Genomic DNA, 26438 nt, shown 5'->3' with positions numbered 1-26438 from the left:
CCAAATCCACACCAGAGGGCGCTCTCCCTCACGCCCGCCGCACACCGCGCGGCTACAAGAGCCGGGCCAGCTCCGCATGCGGACTCCCCTCGACCTACAGCCCCATCCCAGACGGGAGACGACGCCGAGACATCCTGACTTATTAAATAATAGGAATGTGTAAAATCTATTTTACAAAGGGACATTTCGTCATTCTGATCTCCCAGCCTGGTTAAGACTCACAGGCTCTGGGACACTTTCAATGAACCAGACAGGAAACGGAAATGACTTAACACTTGCCAGCGCGCCAGTCGCACGGTATTACCCGCCTCGCTGGGGGTCCTTCTCTGGGGCTGCCCTCAGCGTGGCCTGTACAAATATCTAACATGTCTGCAGCGAATAAATCCCCAAAGTGTGTATCCTCTCTTTCTTTAACAAAATATTAGCCCGATCGTAGGCCCCCTGCAAATTCAAACAGGAATAAACCGAGTCCAGGAAGCGCTTCTGTCCCTAGAATGCCTGTTTCTCGACCCATGGCCTAGTCGACTTTCCCCGCCTCCACTTCCACGCCCTGGCCAAGGGGCCTACGTACTGTCAAGGCGGCACCCACAGCAACTTCCTTCCTCTCTGGGCAAGATGGCGGGTGGCGAGGCCGGAGTGACTCTGGGGCAGCCGCACCTTTCTCGCCAGGATCTCGCCACCTTGGTGAGGTTTGGCTTTGAGGGGATGCTGAGTGAGCTGGGGAGGGAGGATGGACTCTCCTCCCAGGAAGGCCTTGGGACGAAGCAGTAACAGGGCCGACGGCAGCGTGCAATAGCGTGGGGCACCCCAAAGCCAGGCGCCCGAAGCAGCGCTTACACAGCGGCTGCGCCTCGTCCAGTCCGCGAGCTGGGCGTGAGCATGTGCGATGGTGGGACCTTAAAGCTCCTGAGGGATTCGACGCAGTCCTGGTTGGTTATTAAAGTTCCAACCTTCCAAGGTGTGACAATGGAGTCTCTATACTTTATAGACTTGCTAAGGCTCCAGACTCCCCGTTAGTGAGTACAGGTGTCTTGTGTAACGAAGAAGGGCTTATCGAGGTTCCCAGCCATTAGAACCTTTTTTTTTTTTTGGACACAGGAAAAGCGCCGAGAAGTAGAGAAATCTATACAGATGACAGTTTAACAGTTCGTAACAAAGGTAATCGGGAAAAGTTGTAATTTTTCTCTTGCAAGATGTTTTAAATGTCCTTTTTTTCATTGCAGGATGTTACAAAATTAACACCACTTTCACATGAAGTTATCAGCAGACAAGCCACAATTAATATAGGTAAGATAAGAGTACCACAGACCTGACCTATGTGTAATTTTCAATCTATCCTTTTATGTAATTGCCTGAGCAAGTGTTGAAGGTTATCAGTGATACTGTGTGCCTGTAGTCTGAGCTGCTAGGGAGACTGAGGTAGGAGGATGGACCTCTTAAGCTTGATTAAAGTTCTAGACCAGCCTAATCACTAGTGAGTTTGTCTCCAAAAGAAAAAAAAAAGATAGCTAGTGAGCTCCTGTGAGCAAAATATCTGCTATATTTGGAGTGGAAAGAGAAGTATCACCTATGTCCAATTTACAGACTACATGAGAAAAAAATACATATGTAAAGTTTAATAGCATGCAGCAGTGTGTAATAACCTGTAGCAGAAGTTTAAGGAAGAGGTGAAAATGCAGCTCTTCTTGCTATACTGGGTTTCAAGGGCAGCGTTTATGAAAGTTTTATTTGAGATATAACCTATGATTAAGGTGTGTGTTTTTTTGTCTTAATTGGTACCAGAACTTTTGAGAAGTTGTGTTAATTGCTGAGTTTCCTACAGACATTCCAGAGACCAAAGGGAACTTTAGATTTGTCAAGTTAAAGTAACTGTTGGTAAATTTTGGACATTTTGAGAGTTGGTACAAACAGAACAAACTAGTTAAAAGTAAGACTCTAAGCGTATGAGAAAGGTATAAGTCATGTGGTGTCATTTAAAGTCAGCATTACTGTAATCAAATTTAGGTTTTCTTTCCATGAATTCCTTTTTTTAATGTCAGGGCTTATACCTATTTATTTCACTCTAGATATACTAAAATGTTTCTTAGCATGTAAGATTGTTAGTATTTTTTATTCAATTTAAATGTGGGAAGTCAGAAATGGAGCTGTGGCTCAACTGGTAGTGTTGCTAGCCTTGAGCAAAGAAAGCTCAGAGATAGCACCCAGACCCTGAGTTCAAGCCCCAGGACCAGCACTTTACCAATAAGTTAAATGGGGGCAATCTTGTGATTAAAATAAACAAGTCAGCAGGCACTGGTGACTCATGCCAGTAATCCTAATCCTATCTCCTCAGGAGGCTGAGAGTTGAGTTCAAAGTCAGCTCAGGCAGAAAAATTCATGTAGTGTCACCTCCAAAAATAACCAGCAAAAAGTAGTGCTGAAGGCATTGCTCAAGTGGTAGCACATCAGCTAAGCAAGCAAGCGGAGTGAGCCAGGACCCTGAGTACAAACCCCAGTACCACGAAAAGCAAAAAATACCACTAAGTACCAAGATAAATAGCTTTTCTTATGCTGAGGTGGTTGTTTTTTGTGTGTTTTGTTTTGTTTTTGGGCCCTGTCGTGGGGCCTGAACTCAGGGCCTGGGCGCTGTCCCTCAGCTCTTCAGCTCAAGGCTAGCGCTCTACCACTTGAGCCATAGCACCGCTTCCGGCTTTTTTACTTTCTGCTTATGTGGTGCTGAGGAATGGAACTCAGGGCCTCATGCATGCAAGGCAAGCGCTCTACCACTGAGCCACCTTCCCAGCCCTGTGTTTTGTTTTGTTTTGAGAGAAACAGATAGTACTAGTACTGGGGATTGAAACCAGGGCATGCTAGGTGAGTGCTCTATCACTGAGCTTCATGCTCAGCCCTTTAAAATAAACTTCTATTTTAAGATAGCGTCTCCTGTAGTCCAGGCTTGTCTCAAAATTGTGATCCTTCTGCTTTGGTCTCCTAGATAGCTGGTATTGGAGGCATGTGCCATCAGACTTGATGAATGTGGTTTTTAAATAACATTATCACATAGAAAGTGCTTCCAAGAGGGCATTGTGGAACATGCCTAAAGCCTAGCACTCTGGAGACTGAGACAGGAGTATCTCAAGGTCAAAACTGGCTGCAAAGGAAGGAATTGAGGGAAAAATGAAAGAAAGAAGGAAAATCCAGTCCTATAATAGAACAAGTTTTTAGTAAGCAATAATGTGGAAGTCTTTGCTGGTTTTAAATTGATATTTAAGTGAGATAGTTTTTTCCTATTCTTAACACTATTTGCAAACTATTTGATGCAATTAAATACACATGAGTTAATTTTTTGGTACTTTTTTTATAGGTACAATTGGTCATGTAGCTCATGGGAAGTCCACGGTTGTAAAAGCCATTTCTGGTGTTCACACAGTCAGGTTCAAAAATGAACTAGAAAGAAACATTACAATCAAGCTTGGATATGCTAATGCTAAGGTGAGCTGTCTCCTGTGCAACTTGTAGCTATGTAACTTAGGTTGTGCAGATAACAAATCTAAGCCTTCTTTTTTTTTCTTATTGAAACTTTTAGATTTATAAACTTGATGACCCAAGTTGTCCTCGGCCAGAATGTTACAAGTCATGTGGAAGTGGTACACCTGATGAGTTTCCTACAGACATTCCAGGGACTAAAGGGAACTTCAAATTAGTCAGGTGATTTTGGGGGGGCTAAAAATAATTTATACTTTATTGTCCTGGCTTTATACTACTCAAGATATTGAACATTAATCTTAATTGCTGAATAGTTTTCCTGTTTGGATTTAATTGCCTGAAATTATAATCAAGAAGTCATTTCTTTTAAAATTAAAATACTTATAAGAGGGCTGGGAAGGTGGCTCAGTGGTAGAGTGCTTGCCTTGCATGCATGAGGTCCTGGGTTTGATTCCTCAGCCCCCACATAAGCAGAAAAAAAACGGAAGTAGTGCTGTAGCTCAAATGGTAGAACAGTAGTGTTGAGCTGAAGAGCTGAGGGACAGTGCCCAGGCCCAGAGTACAGGCCCCACAACCAATCAAAAAAAAAATCAGGCGGCTGAGATCTGAGGTTCAGTTTGAATCTAGCCTGGGCAGAAAAGTAGAGACTGTTGTCTCTAATTACTAAGTAATTCTGCCAGGAGCTGGTGGCTCATGCCTGTAATCCTAGCTAATCAGGAGGTTGAGATCTGAGGCTTGAGATTCAAAGCTAGCCTGGCCCAGAAAGTCTGTGAGACTCTTACCTCCAAGTAACTACCAGAGAACTGGAAATAGAGCGGTGGCTCAAGTGGTAGAGTGCTAGCCTTGAACTGAAGAGCTTGAGGGCCAGCGTCCAGGCCCAGAGTTCAAGCCCCATGAAAGTCTAAGTACCATAGCTTTATGAAAATAATGTCCTCACATTTCAAATATACAATTCCAGGTACATTTCAAGGTAGTTGAGGTATTTGCTCTAAATTGTTTCAAATGACTTCTCATTCTGTTAATATAGTTTCTTTATATCATTAGATTGTAGCTTTCAAAAATTCTGAGCATATACTCTACCATCCTGTACCATATGTATTCATAGATTGGATTGTGGGCTTTTCAGATTTTTATATATAGCTACTTGCATTTGCTTTGTAATCTGTAGTGATTTTATTTTCATCTAGCTAATAATAATCATCCTTTTAAAGTCTATAAACACTTGAGTTGTATGACCATTTTCAGAAGTAATTTTCTATGTAATTTAAGAAATTAAAGTTGATTGTTATTTCTCCGTTGTTAGACATGTCTCCTTTGTTGACTGTCCAGGCCATGATATTTTGATGGCCACTATGCTGAACGGTGCAGCAGTGATGGATGCAGCTCTTCTGTTAATAGGTAAAAGCATCAAAATGGTTTTGAAAAATCAGTGTGGAACAAGTGCAAGTGGAGTTTATAAAGGGGAACTAAAGCCTTTTGAGGTTTTATCCATTACCTTAGGGTACAGAAATAAGAACTAAATTGCCATCCAGGATGACATTTCTTGTAAGGTACCACACACAAAACACTGGAGCTGATAGTTTCCGAGAATTCCTAGGACAGTATCCAAAGAACAAAGTTAGTACTACATTTTCTTCATCTAAGGCATATGAGGTGTTTACTTTTGTGTGAAAATAAATGCATATGTGTTGTCAGGGTTTTTCCCCTCTGCATTCTGCTTATAGTTTGATTTAGATGCAAATCTCATTCTTAATAATGGCTGAAGATACAATTCTTTTGAGCTTACAAGAAGCCTGGGCACTGGTGGCTCACACCTTTAATCTTAGCTACTCCGGAAGCTAAGATCTAAAGATCAAGGTTCTAATCCAACCAAGGCAGAGAGAGACTCCATTGATAAAAATTAGCAGTAAAAGGCCAGAGTGAGCCTCACGCCTATAATCCTAACTACTCAGGAGGCTGAGTTCTGAGGATTGTGGTTTGAAGCCAGCCAAGGGCAGACTCCATGAGACTCTTTATCTCCAATAAACTACTCAAAAAAGCTGGAAGTGTCACTGTAGTTCAAGTGGTAGAGTGCCCACCTTGAGCAAAAGAAGCTCAAGGACAGGGCTCAGGCCCAGAGTTCAAGTTGGAGAATCGATGACCAAAAAAAGAAAAAGGCCAGAGAGGAAGCATGATTTAAGTGGTAGAGCAGCAGCCATGCCAGCTGGAGGCCCTGAGTTCAAACTGTGGCGCCAATGTGTGTGTGTGTGTGTGTGCGCGTGCGTGTGTGTGTGCGTGTGTGTGCGCGCGTGTGCACACACACAAGATTTCAAGGAGATGTAGGATATATCAGCATCACACCTAGAGAAAGGATGATTGTTAATGTGCTACTTGTTTCTTTGTAACATATTGTTATCTTCTCAGTTAGGGTTCTTCCATTCAAAAGGGGTATCCTCTGCCCCTCAGGAGCTTGACTGGGCCAAAATATCTCTAAGACTAGACAGAGCCAAGGGGCTATCCCTTATGCCTGAAGAAAAGCTCAAGACAGACAAAGCCAAAATTCCTGCCTTGGCTGCAAGTTTCTTGCTTAGGACGTGGAGTGGGAGGTGGTAGTGGTTGGAGGAACAGAATGGAACAGGGCTAAAAGATAGAAATTTGGCAATGATATGCAGGACTTTTGCCTTAGTAAGGCTACTGAAGTTTCCTTTACCAGATGGTAGTACCTTTTTTTGGTGATGGTGAAAATTAAGATAATATACATAGCATAAAACTTACATTTAAGCTATTTACAATATTGGATTCAGTGGCATTAAGTGTGTTTGTAGTTTTGTACAGTGTAAGCATCACCACTAATAAGTTCTAGTTCCTAGCAATCAATAATCTGCTTTTTGTCTTTGTGAATTTGCATGGCCTAGTTATTTCTAACTGTTCTTACACATCTTTTAAATTTTTTTGTCAACTAGCTGGTAATGAATCTTGCCCTCAGCCGCAGACTTCGGAACATCTGGCAGCCATAGAAATCATGAAGCTGAAGCATATTTTGATCTTACAGAATAAAATTGATTTGGTGAAAGAAAGTCAGGCTAAAGAACAGTATGAACAGATTCTTGCATTTGTACAAGGTAAAATGCCATAATAACCAATCACTAATATCTACTCTGAAACACTTCAAGAGGTATTTATTCCAGATATATAGTATTCTATCCAAAGCAAAGTAAACTGGGATGTCTGAAGCCTTACTTCTCTACCAACTACTTGTAAGCAACCTGCTACAACTAGTGATATGTGTTTCTGAATTTTATACATTGAAACATATTTTCCCCCTTTTGTAGTACTAAAGAATGAACTTGACTTTGTACTTGTCAGGCAAGCGCTTCAGTTCAACTTACCGATAAGATTAAAAATCCTCAGGGTGGAGCATAGCTCAGTTGTACAGTGCTTGCCTAGCATGTATGGAGTCCTGAGTTCAATCCTCAGCACAAACCACCTACCTTGGAAAAGAAAAGCAAAAAACCTCAGTGATAGTAAAATTAGCTGAAAAAAAAATTTTTAATCTTGATAATGTCACCTCTATTGCTTTTCATTTTAGAAAGACAAGATCATATTGTTGACTTACGATTCTCTTAGCTTTGTTTTGCTTCTTAGAAAGGTTAAGTTCCTCTGAACCCAGTTCTGTCATGTGGTAGAGAATAAGTCATTTTGATTAAAATCTAATTATGTTTGGTCTATTTCTTTGACTATCCTTGTGACATGTAATTAATAAGGAACAAATATTATGTGTGCTAGCAGTCTTTGATGAGCAAAGAGTCTATAATTTTATCTTGGACATTTATTAGGAGCTTAATTACATGTTAGAAATCTTTTTAACTAGTAAAGCGCTTGTTCCCAAGAATGTTAGTGTTTTATTCCTTTAATCAGGTTTATTGTTTTTGCTACATTAAGTATGCCAATATAATTTGAACATTTTTTCCCCTTAAAAGGAATAAAATTCATTTTCTGGAGTTAAAACAGAGGTGGAAAGTTGTCTTCATTCTAAATAGAAAAATCACTTTGTACTTTTTGCTGGCATTTGCGTGGGATGTTAGGCCTTCTCTTTTTTTGTAATTTTAATTTTATGTAATGTAGAACAAGTTGTACAAATCTGAATTCTGATGTCTCTGAATTTTGTCACGTAGGCACTGTGGCAGAAGGCGCTCCCATTATTCCCATTTCTGCTCAGCTTAAATACAATATTGAAGTTGTCTGTGAGTACATAGTAAAGAAAATACCAGTACCCCCAAGAGACTTTACTTCAGAACCCCGACTTATTGGTAAGTGATTGAAGTTAATGTTTTGCTAGTCTTTTCTACATTGGTGATTCTCCTTTAAGGTTATTTATTAGTATCTTTTTCTGTAGAAGTGATAAATGGGTAAGTTTTTCAAACTTGATTCACTCTGAGATTGTATTGCTAGACGAGAGACAAGTCTTGAATGAAGTGGAAACCTAATCATTGTGTGCTCATTTACTTTACACCTGTGTGAGCAATATGTTATAATAGTGTTCTCTATGGAATTATAACATTTTAGGATGTTGAAAGATTTCCATGTAAATGATGTCACTGTACTGTCTAGTAAGGCTCAGCACTGCATTTTTGTTTTTCTTTTGAGTCTTGGAAATTGAATCCTGGGCCCCCTATTTTTTGTCACTTGAACCATACAGTCCTTGTGTTTATGTTTTTATTTTAGAACAGTACCTTCGCCAGTGGGCCACTGGTATACTCCTACCCTCCTATATTTATTTGTTGTTGTTGTTTTGTGCTCGTCTTGAACTCAGGGCCTGGATGCTTTCCTTGAACTTTTGTGCTCAAGGCTAGCACTCTACCATTTGAACCACAGCTCACTTCTGGCTTTGTAGGAGTGTTTAATTAGAAGGAAGAGTATCATGGATTTTCCTGCCTGGGCTGGCTTTGAGCCATTATCTTCAGATCTCAGCCTCCTGAGTAGCTAGGATTATAAGTGTGAGCCACCAGCACTTGCCATGAATAATAATAACATTATTATTATTATGCCAGTCCTAAGGCTTGAACTCAAGGCCTGTACATTGTCCTGAGCTGCTTTTGCACTCTACCACTTGAGCCACGGTGCCACTTACGGCTTTTTCTATTTATGTGGTACTGAGGAATCGAACCCAGGACTTAATCCATGCTAGGCAAGCAATCTACCACTAAGCCACATTCCCGCCACCATGAATTATTTTTATAACTGCATTTTTTCCCCTTAACAGTATATTATATATTAAGGTCATTCTTCCAGGTGATTCGGTTTTTTAACAGCTACATGACAGTATGGATAATCCACAGTGTAGCTATGCCATAATATGCCATCTGTTAATGAACTTACTTATAAGTTGTTTCCATTTTTTCCCCGTTATATTTATGTAAGACTATAGTGACTATTACAGTAATACTCGATTATTTTAAAACGTCAACTCAGAAAAGAATATTTCTTCTTAAGTTAAAATTAACAGAAGTGGTTTTATTTTCTTTTAGTTATTAGATCATTTGATGTCAACAAACCTGGCTGTGAAGTTGATGATCTTAAGGGAGGTGTTGCTGGTGGTAGTATTCTAAAAGGAGTATTAAAGGTAAATTGAGTTTCTGTAAGGATTTTGGTTTTAGTTTTGTTCTTGTCTTGATTGGGAGTTGGGTTGGACCAGTATGCATAGTCTAATAAGGATTTTTTCACTGTTTGGTATTCAATATAGGTTTATTTGCTTTTATGCCTTTGGAATGTCTGCCCTTTAAATCTCATAGAATATGTAGGCTTATCTACCTGATAAGGTAGTTAGCAAATATTGAGTGACTCTGATTTCACGGTTTGTTTTTTAAACAATTGATTTCTTATTATTTAATATAGTGATCTTTTTACCTTTCTATTTTTTTAAATTGTTAATAAGGTTTTTTTATTGTGAAAATACTGTACAGAGGGGTTACAATTACATGAGACTTTTTTTTTAATCAGTCCTGGGGCTTGAGCTCAGGGCCTGGGTACTGTCCCTGAGCTTCTTTTGCTCAAGGCTAACTAACACTCTACCACTTGAGCCAAGCACCACTTCGGACTTTTTCTGTTTATATGGTACTGAGGAATCGAACCCAGGGCTTCATGCATGCTAGGCAAGCACTCTGCCACTTACCACTAAGATAGATTCCCAGCTATCTCTTTTTTAATAGAGGAAGGAGTACTTTTTCAGTTTTGTGGTCCTCCTGGTGTAATTCTTCATAGGTAAAAGATAATTGGGTTGTTTTATAGTAATTCTCATTACCAATTATTTGTTTACAGGTGGGCCAGGAGATAGAAGTGAGACCTGGTATTGTTTCCAAAGATAGTGAAGGAAAACTCATGTGTAAACCCATCTTTTCCAAAATTGTATCACTTTTTGCAGAACATAATGATCTTCAGTATGCCGCCCCAGGGGGTCTTATAGGTAAGGATTTCCTTCTTAACGATTTTAGTTTAAAGGTATTTGTGGTACTTTCCATGGGAAATGAGTTACTCAAAAAAGATATGTTGTAGACTTTTTTTGGGGTGCTAGTGATTAAACTTGGGCTTCACCATGTACATGGCAAGTCTCTGCCACTGAGCTATCCCAGGATTTCTTCTTTTTTTCCTTTTGGTGAATCACAGGGCTTGAATTCAGGGCCTGGGCATTGTCCCTGAGCTTTTGTGCTCAAGGCTAGAGCTCTATCATTTAAGCCACGCTTCTGGTTTTCTGGTGGTTAATTGGGGATAGGAGTCTTGGATTTTCCTACCTGGGCTGACTTTGAACCATGATCCTCAGATCTCAGCCCCTTGAGTAGCTAGGATTGTAGGCATGAGACACCAATGCCTAGCTCCTTATTTTTGTTTTCCTTTTTATGTGCTGTCCCTGAGCAGTTTTACTCAAGGCTATCACTCTACCACTTGAGCCAGAGCTACTTCCAACTTGGTTTGGGGACTTTCTTTGGTGTTTAGTGAGAAATAAATAATTTCATGACTTTTCTGCTGTGGCTGGCTTTGAACCATGATCTTCAGATCTTTCCCTCCTGAGTAGCTAGGGTTGCAGACATGAGCCACCAGTGCCCAAATACAACTTGTAAATTAAAAAAAAAATAGACGAAGTATAGCCGGGCGCTGGTGGCTCATGCCTGTAATCCTAGCTACTCAGGAGGCTGAGATCTGAGGATCGAGGTTCAAAGCCAGCCCGGGCAGGAGAGACCGTGAGACTCCTATCTCCAATAAAACCACCAGAAAACCGGAAGTGGTGCTGTAGCTCAAGTGGTAGAGCGCTCGCTTTGAGCTGAAGAGCTGAGGGACAGCGCCCAGGCCCAGAGTTCAAGCCCCACGAATGACAAAAAAAAAAAAAAAAAAAAAAAAAATAGACGAAGTATTGCACTTGAAATATATAATAAAATAGTTTTTTCCCTCTTCTTATTCTCTGTTCCCCTCTACTCCCCTCTCTTTCTTTTTTTTGGGGGGATCCAGTCATGGGGCTTAAACTCTGGGCCTGGGCACTGCCCCTCAGCTCTTCAGCTCAAGGCTAGCGCTCTACCATTTGAGCCACAGCGCTACTTCCAGCTTTTTTTGTGTGTGTGTGTATGTGGTGCTGGGGAATCGAACCCAGGGCCTCATGAATGCAAGGTAAGCGCTCTACCACTGAGCCATCTTCCCAGCTCAGCCCCTCTCTTCTTTCTTCCCCTCCTTTTTTTTTTTGTCAGTCATGGGGCCTGAACTCTGGGCCTGGGCGCTGTCCCTCAGCTCTTCAGCTCTACCACTGAGCCACCTTCCCAGCCCACATCCAAGGCTTTTTTTCAGATTTTGAATTCATATGTATTGATTAAATGGAATAGGAGGCCATTTGGATTTTAAGCTGTTGATTGTAATTTCTAAGTTAGTTTCATATGTTTGAAAAAACATTCTTTTTTTTTTTTTTGGTCGGTTGTGAATTCTGGGCCTGGGCACTGTCCCTGAGCTCTTCAGCTCAAGGTCAGGCTCTAACACTTGAGCCACAGCACCACTTCCCATTTTCTGGTGGCTAATAAGAGATAAGAGTCTTATGGACTTAAGGACTTTGCTGCCTGAGCTGGCTTTGAACCTTGAACCTCAGATCTCAGCCTCTTGAGTAGCTAGGATTATAGGCTTGAGCCACCAGCTGAAAAATCATTTATAAACATAAAGAATAGATTTTGGTTAAAAATTCCTGTTTTTTCCCCTGGTCCTGAGGCTTGTCCTCAGGTCTGTGTGCTGTTCCTGAGCCTCTTTTTTTGGGTCTGGTCGTGGGGCCTGAACTCTGGGCCCGGGCACTGCCCCTCAGCTCTTCAGCTCAAGGCTATTGCTCTACCACTTGAGCCACAGCACCACTTCCGGCTTTTTTTTTCTTTTTGCTTATGTGGCGCTGAGGAATTGAACACTTGCATGTAAGGCAAGCGCTCTACCACTGAGCCACCTTCCCAGCCCCATCCTGAGCCTCTTTGTGCTCAAGGCTAGCCCCAGTGCTACTTCCAGCTTTTTCTGAGTAGTTCATTGGAGATGAGTCTCATGGACTTTCCTGTCCTGGCTGTCTTCGATCTGTGATCCACAGATCTCAGTCTCCTGAGTAGCTATGATTATAGGCATGAGCCACTTGGGTGCAGCTAGAACTTCCTTTTTAGTAATAACAAAATAAGTTTTATGGCCTAAAATTTAAAATATAACACACACATATACACATACACATACATACTAGTTTTCTTGTTTTGAGACAGAGTCTCGCTATTACTTAGACTAGCCTTCAACTACACAGCTCAAGCTGTTTTCCCACATCAGTCTCCCAAGTAGTGTTTTTTTTTTTTGGTCTGAGATTGGTAGTCAACTTGGTATCTGATACTTTATCTCATTATTAGCTAATTGGCTAGCACCCTACCAAATGAGCCATGCCTCCAATCCATTGAATTATTCTAATTTTATTTTTGAATCAGTGTACATGAGTTAAATGAGGAGGTTTTGTTGTGATAATTCCATAAATTCATACAATGTACTTGGAACAAGTTGACTTCTCCCTTATATACTCAATAGTGTCTTTTCCCCACTTTTGGTGGGTTTCATTCTGTGTGCGTGTAAGTAAGTAGGTAAAATGTACTTTGGTCCTCTTTGACTTTCAGTATCCTTTCCTTTCCCCCTCCTGCTGATTTCCCCCAGATGGTTTGCCTTTATCATCTTATATATACAGTGGGGAGGGGGGGGGCTAGTACTAGGGCTTGAACTTAGGACCTTATACTCTTACTCAGATTTCTTGCTCAAAGCATTTTTGCTCAGAACTCAGTCTCCTGAAATTATAGGCATGGGCCACTGGCACCCAACTTATCTTTTTATTTGAAAGGAAATTCTGGAAATACTTAAGAGTTTAACTTCAAACTTAACATCAGAAAATAGACTTCCGTTAAAAACCTCCCTATAATCCTTACTGAGCCCTTACTTAATCTTGTTCCATCTGTATGTTTTCTTTCCCAACCACTCAAAGCACAGCTAATATATTTTAAAAGTAGATCCAGACTTTAAGGCTTGGTTGCCTGCCTACCTATCCTCCCTCCATCCTTCCTCTCCCTTCTCTTTCTTTAGAGAGGCCCTTGCTGTGTACCACGGGATACAGGTAGCACCCTTGAGTAGCCTTAAGTACTAGATCCTTCCCTCAAGAGGTCTAGGATTATAGGCACATCCACTTTGAGCTAATCTAAAAGTAAATAGCATGCAAATATTGTACATGCTACACACAGTGAATTTTATATCTTGTCACCCTTCGTTAGAGATATTCAGACTCATTTTGAATTGTTATTACTGATAGTTGCTATTGTTTAGAATATAAATCAATAGAATCTATATTCTCAGTTGTCTTAGGAACCTATGAATTTATAATTTTGTTTCTCCAGATTAAACAAGTTATGTCTATATATCTACAGAAGTAGGTATTAAAGTGTATAGGAAGATTCATACTGTGCTTACTTGACTAGACTTTTGAAGAAATAATTATCTTTATAAATGTTTTAGAAAATAAAAGTTGGGTTGTGTACATTTTCTTTTTCATTAGGAGTTGGAACAAAGATCGATCCCACTTTGTGCCGAGCTGACAGAATGGTGGGGCAGGTTCTTGGTGCAGTTGGGGCTTTACCTGAGATATTCACAGAGTTGGAAATATCCTATTTCCTACTTAGACGGCTCCTAGGTGTCCGCACTGAAGGAGATAAGAAAGCAGCAAAAGTAAGTGCTTTTTATAATCCTGTTTCAGAAAAAGTAACAGTTATGTGAATCCAGTTTTGAGTTGTATTCTTCTGTGCCCAACATGGAATTAAAATAAATCAGTTTGATTTTTTTCTTTACCAGTCCTGGGGCTTAAACTCAGGGCCTGGGCACCGTCTCTGAGCTTCTTTTGCTCAAGGCTAGCACTCCACAACTTTAGCTACAATGCCACTTCCAGCATTTCTTATTTTATGTTGTACTGAAGAATCGAACCCAGGGCTTCATGCATGCTAGGCAAGCACTCTACCAGTAAATTACATTCCCAGCTCCTTTTTTAAAATTAATCTTTTACTAATACTACGTTGGCAGAGATGGGGAAATAGTTGACACTTAATGTTGATATTTTAAATTTTTTTAGGTGTGCCTAAACCCTGCCCTGGTACTTTTCTCTAGGGCATTTAAAAAGAATAGCATAATAATTATTAGGAGATTCAGTTCAGAGTGAAATTGTGTTACTTTGAAAACTATATACATTTAGATAGCCAGGTGCCAGTGGCTCATGCTTGTAATACTTCCTACTCAGAAGGCTGAGATCTGAGGATCACAGTTTGAAGCCAACTCTGGCAGGCAAACCCTTGAGACTCTCATCTCCAAACCACCAAAAAGCCTGAAGTGGAGCTGTGGCTCAAATGGTAGCTCCTTTGAGCAAAAAATTTGGGGGACAGCACCAGGCCCTGAGCTCAAGCCCAGGATGAACACAACACACACACACACACACACACACACACACACACACACACACACACACACACACACACACACACACACACACACACACACACACACACACACACACACACACACACACACACACACACTACTATATACTAGATAGAGTTCAAAAATAAATTAGGAGACACAAGTTATAAAAGAATTATAGAATTATCTCTTTGTTAAACATTGAACCTTTTGAGTCTCTTGGTTAAAAACTCATGTAGTATAAGTGAAATAACATGAAAAAGTAATTTTCATGAGAAATAACCAAAAAAATAATGTTGACTCTTTTCCACACACATATCAAACAGTGCTTTACCACTTTGAACCACTGCTTTACTTGTGATTTTCTGGGGGCTAATTGGAAATAAGAGTCTCACTTACTTTGTTGCCAGAACTGGCTCTGAACTGCAACCCTCAGATCTCAGCCTCCATAGTAGCTAGCGTGAGCTACTGGCAACTGGCTTGTCATGCGTTTTAGAATTCTTGTTTTTTTTTTCCTTTGATCATGGGGTTTGAACTCTGGGCCTGGGCGCTGTCCCTCAGCTCTTCAGCTCAAGGCTAACACTCTACCATTTGAGCTACAGTGCTATTTCTGGCTTTTTCTGCTTTTGTGGTACTGAGGAATAGAACCCAGAGCCTCGTACATGTGAGGCAGACACTCTACCACTGACCCACCTTCCCAGCTCCTAGAATTCTTTTTATACCAACTTGACTATTTTTGTCTCATCTGACTTACCAAATAATGAAACCATTAAAACGGTGAACTGATTTGGGGCATTTGGCTAATAATTTACTTACTGTTCCTTGTACAGATGGCGCCAGCCAATTAAATAGAGACTCAGAGAATTCTAGTAACTGGTTTAGGTACAAGTATAGAATTGGACCTCCAAAATCACCTTACTGACCCTCATAAAGCCATTTCCTATTTTTCTACCCATACATACACAAAGGAAATTTTGTACCTTATTTCTACTGTAGGCTGAAGATCTATAACTTAAAAATCTAAAATCTAAATGCTTTACAATCTAAAGGTTTTTTGTTTTTTTTTACTGACATGATGAGTCATAGACAAATGCAACTGCACTAAATGTGGAAAATTGTAAAATTGCTTCAGGTTATTGCTATAAGGTGTACATAAAACATAAGTCAACCAGGCTCGGGTCGCTCATGCTTATAATCCTAGTTACTCAGAAGGCTGAGATTTGAGGATTATGGTTGGAAGTCAGCCTGAACAGGAAAGTTGTAAGACTTCTCTTCAATAAGCTACTTTTAAAAAGCCAGAAAGGAGAGTTGGGTGGGGGGGAGGAAGTAGGAGAAAATGAAGGAAGGGGGTAACACTGTTCAAAAAGAAATGTACTCATTACCTTATCTAAGTGTACATTATCTTTACATTAAATTTTTTTAAAAAGTTGTAAATGAAGCTGTGACTCCAATGGTAGAATACTAGCCTTGAGCAACTCAGGACGGACACACACACACACACACACACACACACACACACACACACACACACACACACACACACACACACACACACACACACACACACACACACACACACACACACACACACACACACACACACACACACACACACACACACACACACACACACACACACACACACACACACACACACGGCGTAGTTGCTCACTATTATAATATCAAGAGGCAGGAGATTTAGCAGTTCCAGGCCAACCTATGCTGCATAACAAGACTGTTCATAAAGCAAAACTTAAGTGACTTCAGTGTTTATCCCCCAAGACACCACATATATATATATATATATATATACATAAGTATTATAAAATCCTGAGATACTTGGAATGTTTACATTTCTAAGCATTCCCAATAAAGAATACTCAACTAGTGTTTAACTTGAAGCTTTTTTTGTTTGTTTGTTTTGGTGGGTCGTGGGACTTGAACTCTGGGCCTGGGTGCTGACCCTGAGTTCTTCAGCTTAAGGCGAGTGCTATACCACTTGAGCCACAGCGCCACTTCCAGTTTTCTGGTAGTTTATTGGAGATAAGAGTCTCATGAACTTTCCTGCCTGGGCTGGGCTGGGCTGGCTTGAACCATGATCCTCAGATCTCAGCCTTTTGAGTAGCTAGGATTACAGGTGTGAGCCACTGGCGCCCAGCTAACTTAAAATTTTTTAAGAGTGGTTTCATACAGTGGTTACTTAATTTATTTCTTCAAGGCAGATTTTGTATGAAGTCACTGGGCCCCAAATCAACATTCTGTTTGCTACTTTTACTGTAAATGGTCTTGATTTTGGGGTGTTTTCGCCCAATTTCTCTCCCTAGGTACAAAAGCTGTCGAAGAATGAAGTGCTTATGGTCAACATAGGATCCCTGTCGACAGGAGGGAGAGTTAGTGCTGTCAAGGCTGATCTGGGTAAAATCGTTTTGACTAATCCTGTGTGCACAGAAGTAGGAGAAAAAATTGCCCTTAGTCGAAGAGTTGAGAAACACTGGCGGTAAGTTGATTAGGCTTTGCCACTGTTTAGTAGAGTCAGTTTCCTTAAGTTCTTGGTATACATTCAGGTGTACATACTCTTGCTTGAACACAAAAGTCTGTATTGTTTTTACTGTCTGGATCTTATTGAAAACTACATTTAAGCAGCCTTGATTTATAGTCCCAAGTACTGCAGTTGGCTTCTCACAATCTATGAAAAAACTAATTAATTGTCTGAGTATTAGTGGCTTATGCCTGTAATCCTAGGTACTCAAGAGGCTAAGATCCAGAGGATCTTAGTTTGAAGCCAGCCCAGACAGAAAAGTTTGTGAGATTTTGTGAAAATAATGAGCCAGGTGTGGCTTCAGTGGTATACCTGTTTGTGAGCATGTAAGCCAAGCAAGTACAAGGCCCTGAGTTCAAACTGTGATTAGCATTCATGCTCATTGCTGTAGGGTGATGTTGCTTCTAGTTCCCTATAAATGACTAAAACTACGAAATACATATATTTGGGTCCTCACTCATGTTTCCTGTTATTTACAGAGTCTTCCCATTCCTTTCTATTCCTTGTAACATATCTATACCACTGTCATTTCATACTTAATATATGGTGCAAAAGGCTTCTAGTTTGCCTCATCCTTTGTCACAGAAGAACTTAGTCACTATGAAAGTGTTTTAGGAATGTTTTGAATGAGCTCTTCCGTAATCAGCTGATAGGTGCAGCTGATACATGATGTGTTCCTCTAGTTCTTTTTCCTTTAACCGCTGAGGTCAGGCTAATGCATTGCAATCTGTTGAGGTGTTGTGAGTAAGAGGAATGCATTTCTCAGGGAAGAAATGATAGAGAATGAGCTTTAAACAAAATTTAGTTGAAGTGGTGTGTGTTTGGGGCATAGTTCTTAGGTTGACTAGCAAGACTTTAGTGGATCTGAGGGGTAGGTATATTTTGTTAGAATGAAGGCACGTATGTTCGTGGTAAGAATTACTGTGAGCTTTCTCTCTGGAGGAGCAGACTTAGGGAACATTTGAACTTAGAAGATGGGCAATAGCCAGGCGCTGGTGGCTCACACCTGTAATCCTAGCTACTCAGGAGGCTGAAATCTGAGGCAGGAAGTTTATTGGAGACTCTTATCTCTAATAAACCATCAGAAAACCGGAAGTGGCACCGTGGCTCAAGTGGCGCTAGCCTTGAGCTGAAAAGCTGAGGGACAGTGCCCAGGCCCAGAGTTCAAGTCCCATGACAGATGGGGGAAAAAAAGGGCAAGGCCTAGCTCTTTAGGAGGCTGAGATCCGAGGATCACAATTTGAAACCTGTCTTCACAGACAAGCCTGTGAACCTCTTACCTCTGATTAACCACCAAAAAGCCAGAATTGGAGCTGTGGCTCAAGTAATAGAGCACTAGCTTTAAGCCAAAAAATTGCTCAGGGACAGTTTCTAGACCCTTAGTTCAAATCTCAAGATTGTACAGGCAAAAACTAAAACAAATACATGGGCAGGTAAAACCAATTACGTCACGTGATTATATTTTGATACTAATGAACTAGATGTGAAACTCATGATGTCTTTTATTTTCATTCTGCAGTTTAATTGGTTGGGGTCAGATAAGAAGAGGAGTGACAATCAAGCCAACTGTGGATGATGACTGAAGAATCCCAACTAACTACGTCATTTGAACAGAGTTGAAATTTGTCTTAACAATGTAGGGTATATTTTCAAAGCAATACTAGGGAATTAATTTCACAGCTCATTACCTTTGTAGGTAACTGTAAGGTTTTTCTCATCTTTTGGCATCAAAAATTTAATCTCTAGTACTAACAATATGGGGTATACAACAAATGTCAAAATCTCCTATTGCTGGATTGAAACTACATTTTAGCAGAACATTCCCAAGTATCTAGATCAATGCAGGTTTAAAAAAATTTTGCCACCAGCCTTCATTGTAGCTCATATACCAATGAATTTGTCTGAGCTAAACAATTTTTCTTTCTTTTTCATGCTTCTTGAGTAGCTCCAGGCTGAAGGACTGTTGTACCAGTAAAAGCTGGAAGATAAATTCTCAAAGACCAGCTTCCCTTTGGCCCATTATTTTATATTGCTTTTTCTTTGAAATTTTAAGTGAAAAGAAAATGAGTAGGGTCAATTGAAATTGACCATTAGAGTTTGAGTACCTAACTCCATAGACAAACGTTCTCCCTTAACTCTTCCTAGAACGAAATGGAGGAAATCAGAGCCAGAAGTTCTGAACAACTTCTTCCATTGCCATGAGGTTATTCCTTCCTTGGTTACCTGTAATCTGACAGTCTTCCTCTGTTGGCAAATAGTATATGCAGAGGTGAGGAACAGCAGGCCATACAAAACCCTTGCAATCATGAATTCATTTGGTAGGGGATGGGACACGTACATGAGCTTTTTGTATGCTTTGTGATGGCTGCCAGAGGCCCTGTACCTGAATTGATCATTTTGTATGGCCCTCAATGATAGAAATATCCAAATGCCCTAAGTGATACTAGATAACTAGTAAGAGAGCCTTTTAGGCTATATTTTCTATTTTGTTTTTGGGGAGCTGGGAATTGAGCTCAGGGCCCCCCTGTGCTATGCACATATGCTATCACTGAGCTACACCTTGGCCTGTTTTTCTTAGCTGTTTCATTGATCATGACATAGATTCTAATAGTATTTTGGGGGCCTAGCAAGAGGTAGAAATTATTTGAAAACAGATAATGAGTCTGATTTTTTTAACCTCTGTGTCCCTCCCTCTACTTTTCCTGGGTTGTTCTTTTTTATACTTTTTATTTATGTCTTTGCTTTATGAAATGATTTTGTGTTTAAAGCTCGAGGGCAGCACCCAAACCCAGAGTTCAAGCCCTAGTACCAGAACCAAAAAAATAAAAGATTTTGTGGGAGTTCTGATTCTCAACTTTAGTTGACAGAATTGCTGAGGAAGGTTTAAAAAAAAAAAATCCCAAGGATTGAGAATGTGGCTTAGTGGTAGAGTGCTTGTCTAGCATGCTCTAAGCCCTGGGTTCGATTCCTCAGTACCACATAAACAGAAAAGGCCAGGCGTGGCACTGTGGCTCAAGTGGTAGAGTGCTAGCCTTGAGCACAGAGAGGCTCAGGGACACTGCCCAGGCCCTGAGTTCAAGCTCCAGGACCAGGGCTTCCCCCAAAATAATCCCTAGAAATTCTGATCTAATTGACTTGGGGCAGGGCCTAGATGCTAATTTTTTTTTTTTTGGTCAGTTGTGAGGCTTGAACTCAGGGCCTGGACTCTGTCCCTGAGCTTCCTTTTGCTCAAGGCTGGCCCTCTACCACTTGAACCACAATGCCACTTCAGTTTTGAGTGGTTAATTGGAGACAAGAGTCTCATGGGAACTTTCCTGCCTGGGCTGGCTTCAAACCATGATCTTCAGATCTCAGCCTCCTGAGTAGTTAGGATTACAGGCTTGAGCCACCTAACCCCTGGCTTAGATGCTATATTTTGTTTTTAAACTAATCTTGCCTGGGCACAGGTTGCTCATACCTGTAATCCTAGATACTCAGGAGTCTGAGGTCTAGAAAATTGAGGTTCAAAGCCAGTCTGGACAGGGAAGTCTTTGAGACTCATCTCCCAAATAACCAGCAAAAAGCCAAGATGGAAGCATAGATCAAGTGGTAGAGTACCAGCCAAGTAATCAGGTGGCCCTGAGTTTTAACCCAGGTATCAGAGAAACCAACCTTCCCAGTGCTTGGGAACAAGTTTAGAGTTAAGAAGTAGACATATTAAATAATAGTATCCGAATAAATTTTGGTATTCTGATAATATTTTGTTTTCTTTTCTTAAATTTGCATTGAGACAGGATTTCATTCCAGTTAGGATAAGGTGTTCTTCTGGATATTGAAGCCGCCTTTTTGAAGTTTAGAAGCTGTGGTTGTGGGTTGTCATTTAAATTGATAAGTTTTGAGAAAGCATTTTAATGTTATGTATTTGATTGATTTTAAAGGGTTGCATTGTAGCATGAAGAACACATTTAAATAAAATGAAATTCTAAATCAAACATTATATCTGAAATGTCCCTTTTTTTTTTTTGTTTTTTTTAGCGCTCTACCACTTGAGCTACAGCGCCACTTCTGGTTTTCTGGTGGTTTATTGGAGATAGGAGGCTCATGGTCTCTCCTGCCCAGGCTGGCTTTGAACTGCGATCCTCAGGTCTCAGCCTCCTGAGTAGCTAGGATTACAGGCGTGAGCCACCAGCGCCCGGCTTAATACCCTTTTTTTTTTTTTTTGGTCTGTTGTGAGGCTTGAACTCTGGGCCTGGACACTGTCCCTCAGCTCTTCAGGTCAAGGCTAGTGTTCTACCATTTGAGCCACAGCTCCCCTTGTGTTTTATAAGTACCTTTAACCCAGAATTCTGGGATACAACTCAAAATAGTGACTTAGCTTATTGCAGCTAATTTTTTGTCAGCCAAATCAGAAATATCTTATAATTAATGTCATACATCCACATGAATTTCAGCCACTGATAAAGGTACATTGCAGGGCTGGGAATTTGGCTCAGTGGTAGAGTGCTTGCCTCACATGCATGAGGCCCTGGGTTTGATTGCTGGAAGTGGTGAAGTGCTACCCTTGAGCTGAAGAGCTGAGGGACAGCGTTCAGGCCCCATGACAGAGAGAGAGAGCTGAATGCCTGTGGCTCACACCTATAATCATAGCTACTTGGGAGGCTATGATCTGAGGATTGAGGTTCAAAGCCATCCTGGGCAGAAAGGTCCATCAGACTCATCTATTAACCACCAGAAAACTGGAAGTAGACCTCTGGTCAAAGTGGTAGAGCATTAGCCTTGAATGAAAAAGCTTAGATACAGCATCTAACCCAAGTTCAAGTCTCATAACTGACCAAAAATTAAAAATAGCCCAGGTAAATGTAGAGGGAAACTGAACTTGTGTGTCCTAAGCAAATAATTGTCAAAACCATTTACAGTGAAATGGTGTGGAGTGCAGCTCAGTGTTACACCCTGCCCTTGACCTTGCCTACAATGACACACACACACACACACACACACACGAAAACAGTCACTGGTGGTGCACATCTGTAATCTTAGCTATTTGGGAGGTTGAGATCAGGAGGACTGTGGGCCAAGGCTACCCTAACCATACAAATGTGATCCCATCTTAACCAATGACTGAGTGTCATATGCACCAGTTATCCTAGCTATGTGGACGGCTGGTACTGGAAGAATCATGGTTCCAGGCTGCCAGTGCAGAAAAGAGATTCCATCTCAATGGAAGAAGCTAGACATGGTGATGCTCACCTGTTATCCTGGCTACAGTGGGAGTAAAAATGAGAATCACTGGTGTGAGCCAGAAGTGACACTATTTCAAACATAACCAGTGCAAAAGAAAAATGTTGCCGGGCGCTGGTGGCTCACGCCTGTAATCCTAGCTACTCAGGAGGCTGAGATCTGAGGATCGCGGTTCAAAGCCAGCCCGGGCAGGAAAGACCGTGAGACTCCTATCTCCAATAAACCACCAGAAAACCAGAAGTGGCGCTGTAGCTCAAGTGGTAGAGCGCTCGCCTTGAGCTGAAGAGCCGAGGGACAGCGCCCAGGCCCAGAGTTCAAGCCCCACGACCGACAAAAATTTAAAAAAAAAGAAAAGAAAAATGTTGCTTGGCAGTGGAGTGCCTGTGTGAGCAGGAAACCACAGGTTCAAACCAGTATCACCAGGAAACAGATTATTCATTGAGGGCTGGGAAGGTGGCTCCGTGGTAGAGTGCTTGCCTCGCATGCATGCAGCCCTGGGTTTCATTCTTCAGTAGCAAATACACAGAAAAAGCCAGAAGTGACGCTGTGGCTCAAGAGGTAGAGCGCTAGCCTTGAGCTGAAGAGCTGAGGGACAGCGCCCAGGCCCAGAGTTCAAGCCCCATGTCCAACAAAACAACAACAATAAATAAAAAGTAGATTATTCTTAAAAAAAATAAAAAACAACTCAGGGACAGTGACCAGGCCCACAGTTCAAGCCCCAGGACTAGCAAAAAACAAAAAATAATAATCTTTGAAACACAAGTATCCCACAGCCACTGGGTGTAGAAATTTTTAACATTTTGTAAAAGTGAAACTGGGCATGGTAGCTCACACCTGTAATCTCAGCATTCAAGAGACAGAGGCAGAATGATCAGTAGTTTGAGGCCAGCATACATAGTGATAGCCTGTCTCCAAAGCCCAAAATGGTGAGGGGCTGAGGGGAGAGGGGTAATGACTAAAGTAGGAACCAACAAACCTAAGGCCCCAAGTTCAGATTCCAGTATTGCCACAACACAAAACATATACCCCACAATATAAGTGTAATTGATTTAGGGATAGATTATTGAGACAAACTACAACCACATAAAAAACAATAACAATATTTATATAATAAAGGTTTTACCTTTCACTAGCAAGTATTGAACTCTGGGCCTTTTGCATGCTGAGTAAGCTACCAATGAGCTACATCGTAGCTGTCAGCAATTGTTGAGTGTCACATCAGCCTTGGTTCCCAGGATAAATGCCACCTAGTACAAGACTCGTGGAGAATATATGAAGAACTTTTTCGACTCCAAAATGAAACAAACCAATTTTTGTTTTGTTTTGTTTTCCGCTCATGGAGCCTGAACTCCGGGCCTGGGCGCTGTCCCTCGGCTCTTCAGCTCAAGGCTAGCGCTCTACCACTTGAGCCACAGCGCCACTTCCGGCTTTTTTGCTTATGTGGTGCTGAGGAATCAAACCCAGGGCCTCATGCATGCAAGGCAAGCGCTCTACCACTGAGCCACCTTCCCAGCCCCTGATTTTTTTTTATTGTGAAAATACCGTACAGAGGGGTTACAATCACATGAGCAAGGTAATGAGTACATTTCTTATCAAGCATCGTTGCCTCCTCCTTTGTTTCCCCTTTCCCATCCCTTCTCATCTCCACCCCCCCCCACCCTGAGCTTCTTTTGCCCAAAGCTAGCACTCTACCACTTGAACCACAGCACCACCTCTGGCTTTTGCTGTTTATGTGGTACTGAGGAATTGAACCCAGGGCTTCATGCATGCTAGGCAAGCACCACTAAGCCACATTCCCAGCCTCCCTTCTTACTTTTATATTGGAATTTAAACTCAGAACCTAGTGCCTGCTAAGCAAACACTGTACCACTGGAGCCATACCTCCATCCTTTTTGCTTTAATTGCTTTTCAGACACAATCTCTCGCTTGAGCCCACACCAGCCAAGTTGGCAGTCTTCCATCCCCTGCCTCTTACATAGCTGGGATTATAGGCATGAGCACTCATGTCTGGCTCGGGTTTTGTTTGTTTGTTTGCCATTCCTGGGGTTGAACTCAGGGCCTGGGCTCTGCACTTGAGCTTCGTTTTTGCTCAAGGCTACGACTCACTCTACCACTTGAGCCACAGTGCCACTTCTCACTTTTTCTGTATATGTGGTATTAAGGAATCGAACTCAGGGCTTCATGCATGCTAGGAGAGCACTTTACCACTCACTAAGCCACATTCCCAGCCCTGGCTTGTTCTTTAAGATAAGGTTTCACTAACTTTTTTGCCCAGGCTGCCTCAAACTACAATCCTTCCCACCTTCCTCATAGATAGGATTACAGATGTGAACCACCTTGTCCAGCTTAAACTTTGTGCTATGACATAATTGTGAATTCACAGTGCCCCCCGATGGTAACATCTTATAAAACTATACTAGCACATGATAACCACGATACTGTAAAAATACTGGACTTTTCCAGCATTTACCTTCGTCATTTACCTTCTAGCAGCTACATTTGCTTTTCTTACCCCAACTCTCCTTGTCTCCATCCTGAACCCTTGGTAACCACGAATGTCATCTCCATTTCAGTAATTTTATTATTTCAAGAATGTTGTAGAAATGGCAGTGTATGCTTCTGGAAATTGGCTTTTTTCACTTAGTATAATTTGAAGATTATCTGAATTGATACATGTTCAATAGTTCACTCCTTTTTATTATAGGATGTATTTCATGGTATGTATGTGTAGGTACCTGTTTAATTTTCACCCATTGGGGAATATCGAGTTGTTTTCCAGTTACTGCTGTTACAACTAAAGCTGCTATAAACCTTCATGAACAGGTCTTTTGTGTTTGGTTTGTTGTTGTTGTTGCTGTTGTTGTTTGGGGAGAGGAGGGGGCTCAGGGGATTGAACTCAGGGCCTCATGCATACAAAGAACACATTCTGTCACTTAGATATGTCCCTAGCCCACAGGTCTTGGTATGAATTTAAGTTTTCCTTTCTTCAGAATAAATGCCTAGGGGTTGTGTGATAGTTACATGTTTGTTGGGCTTTGTTTTGTTTTGCTTTGCTTTTTGTGCCAATCCTAGTGCTTGAATTCAGGGCCTGGGTCCTTGCTTAAGGGTAGTGCTCTACCACTTGAACCACAGCTTTACTTTCAGCTTTATTTTTCCATTTTGGTGGTTATCTGGAGATAAGAGTCTCACAGCCGGGCACTGGTGGCTCATGCCTGTAATCCTAGCTACTCAGGAGGCTGAGATCTGAGGGTCACAGTTCAAAGCCAGCCCCGGCAGGAAAGTCCATGAAATGCTTATCTCCAATTAACCACCAAAAAACTGGAAGTGGCACTGTGGCTCATGTGGTAGAGCACTCAGATTATTGAGCTGAAGAGCTCAGGGACAGCACCCAGGCCCAGAGTTCAAGTCTCATGATGAACCAGGAAAAAAAAACTCTGACTTTTCTTTGTGAGCTGGCTTCAAACCACAGCCCTCACATTTCAAACCTCCTGAGTAGCTAGGATTACAGGTGTGAGCTACCAGCACTTAGCTCAAAGATTTTAGAACAAGCTTGTATTGATAAAAAAAAAAATCCCATCCAGTAGTAGGAATCATATTAAACTTAAATGTTAGTTTGGAGAGAAATGACATCTATGTTGGTTCATTCAATATATAAGCATAGAACATCCCTCCATTTATTTAGACCTTTAAAAATAACCAAAAAACTCAAGGACAGTGCCCAGGTCCTAAGTTCAGGCCCCAGACTGGCACCAAAAAAAAAGAAAAGAAAGAAATTAAGAATGTCAGAAAGAAATTAATAGACTTCTTAATTAAGAAATTAAGCTGGGCACTGGCGTCTCATGCCTGTCATCCTAGCTACTCAGGAGGCTGAGATCTGAGGGTCACAGTTCAAAACTAGCCCAGGCAGGAAAGTTCATAAGACTCTTAACTCCAATTGACCACCAAAAAACCGGAAGTTGCACTGTGGCTCAAAGTGGTAGAGCGCTATCCTTGAACAAAAGAGTTCAGTGACAGCGCCCAAGCCCTGAGTTCAAGCCCCAAGACTGACCAAAAAAAAGAAAAAAGAAAAAAGAAAGAAATTAAGAGAAGAAGGAAGAAAGAAAGGAAATGAAAAGATCATGGTAAAAAAAAAAATAGATGCCAGCCCGGTGCCAGTGGCTCACACCTGTACTCCTAGATACTTAGGAGGCTGTAATCTGAGAATTGTGGTTCAAAGCCAGCCTGGGCAGCAAAGTCCATGAGACTCTTGTCT

At 41.3% G+C, this 26438-nt stretch overlaps 1 protein-coding gene across 1 annotated transcript; it reads left to right on the top strand.

Moving 5' to 3' along the window:
* Nucleotides 1-579: 579 nt before the first annotated feature.
* On the top strand, nt 580-20940 carry Eif2s3 (eukaryotic translation initiation factor 2 subunit gamma). The gene is made up of 12 exons (XM_070040703.1): nt 580-684; nt 1224-1287; nt 3344-3471; nt 3566-3687; nt 4769-4863; nt 6408-6566; nt 7620-7754; nt 8973-9067; nt 9763-9907; nt 13523-13692; nt 16755-16927; nt 18489-20940. Exons 1-12 carry the CDS (start codon nt 616-618, stop codon nt 18550-18552), a joined length of 1419 nt encoding a protein of 472 aa, XP_069896804.1. The 5' UTR covers nt 580-615; the 3' UTR covers nt 18553-20940.
* Nucleotides 20941-26438: the final 5498 nt, after the last annotated feature.

This window comes from Dipodomys merriami, unplaced genomic scaffold (genome assembly GCF_024711535.1).
Source record: "Dipodomys merriami isolate MVZ:Mamm:240054 unplaced genomic scaffold, mDipMer1.0.p SCAF_3, whole genome shotgun sequence".
NCBI lineage: Eukaryota > Metazoa > Chordata > Mammalia > Rodentia > Heteromyidae > Dipodomys > Dipodomys merriami.
Note: the sequence above shows the minus strand (reverse complement) of the source record. Positions and strands in the feature narration are given on the sequence as shown.

Bases quoted from the DNA above. Each gene is read 5' to 3' on its own strand.
- Eif2s3 (XM_070040703.1), top strand. From the start codon at position 616: ATGGCGGGTGGCGAGGCCGGAGTGACTCTGGGGCAGCCGCACCTTTCT. The intron at 9,908-13,522 runs GTAAGGATTTCC...CTTTTTCATTAG, and splicing joins CGCCCCAGGGGGTCTTATAG to GAGTTGGAACAAAGATCGAT. The intron at 13,693-16,754 runs GTAAGTGCTTTT...TTCTCTCCCTAG, and splicing joins GAGATAAGAAAGCAGCAAAA to GTACAAAAGCTGTCGAAGAA.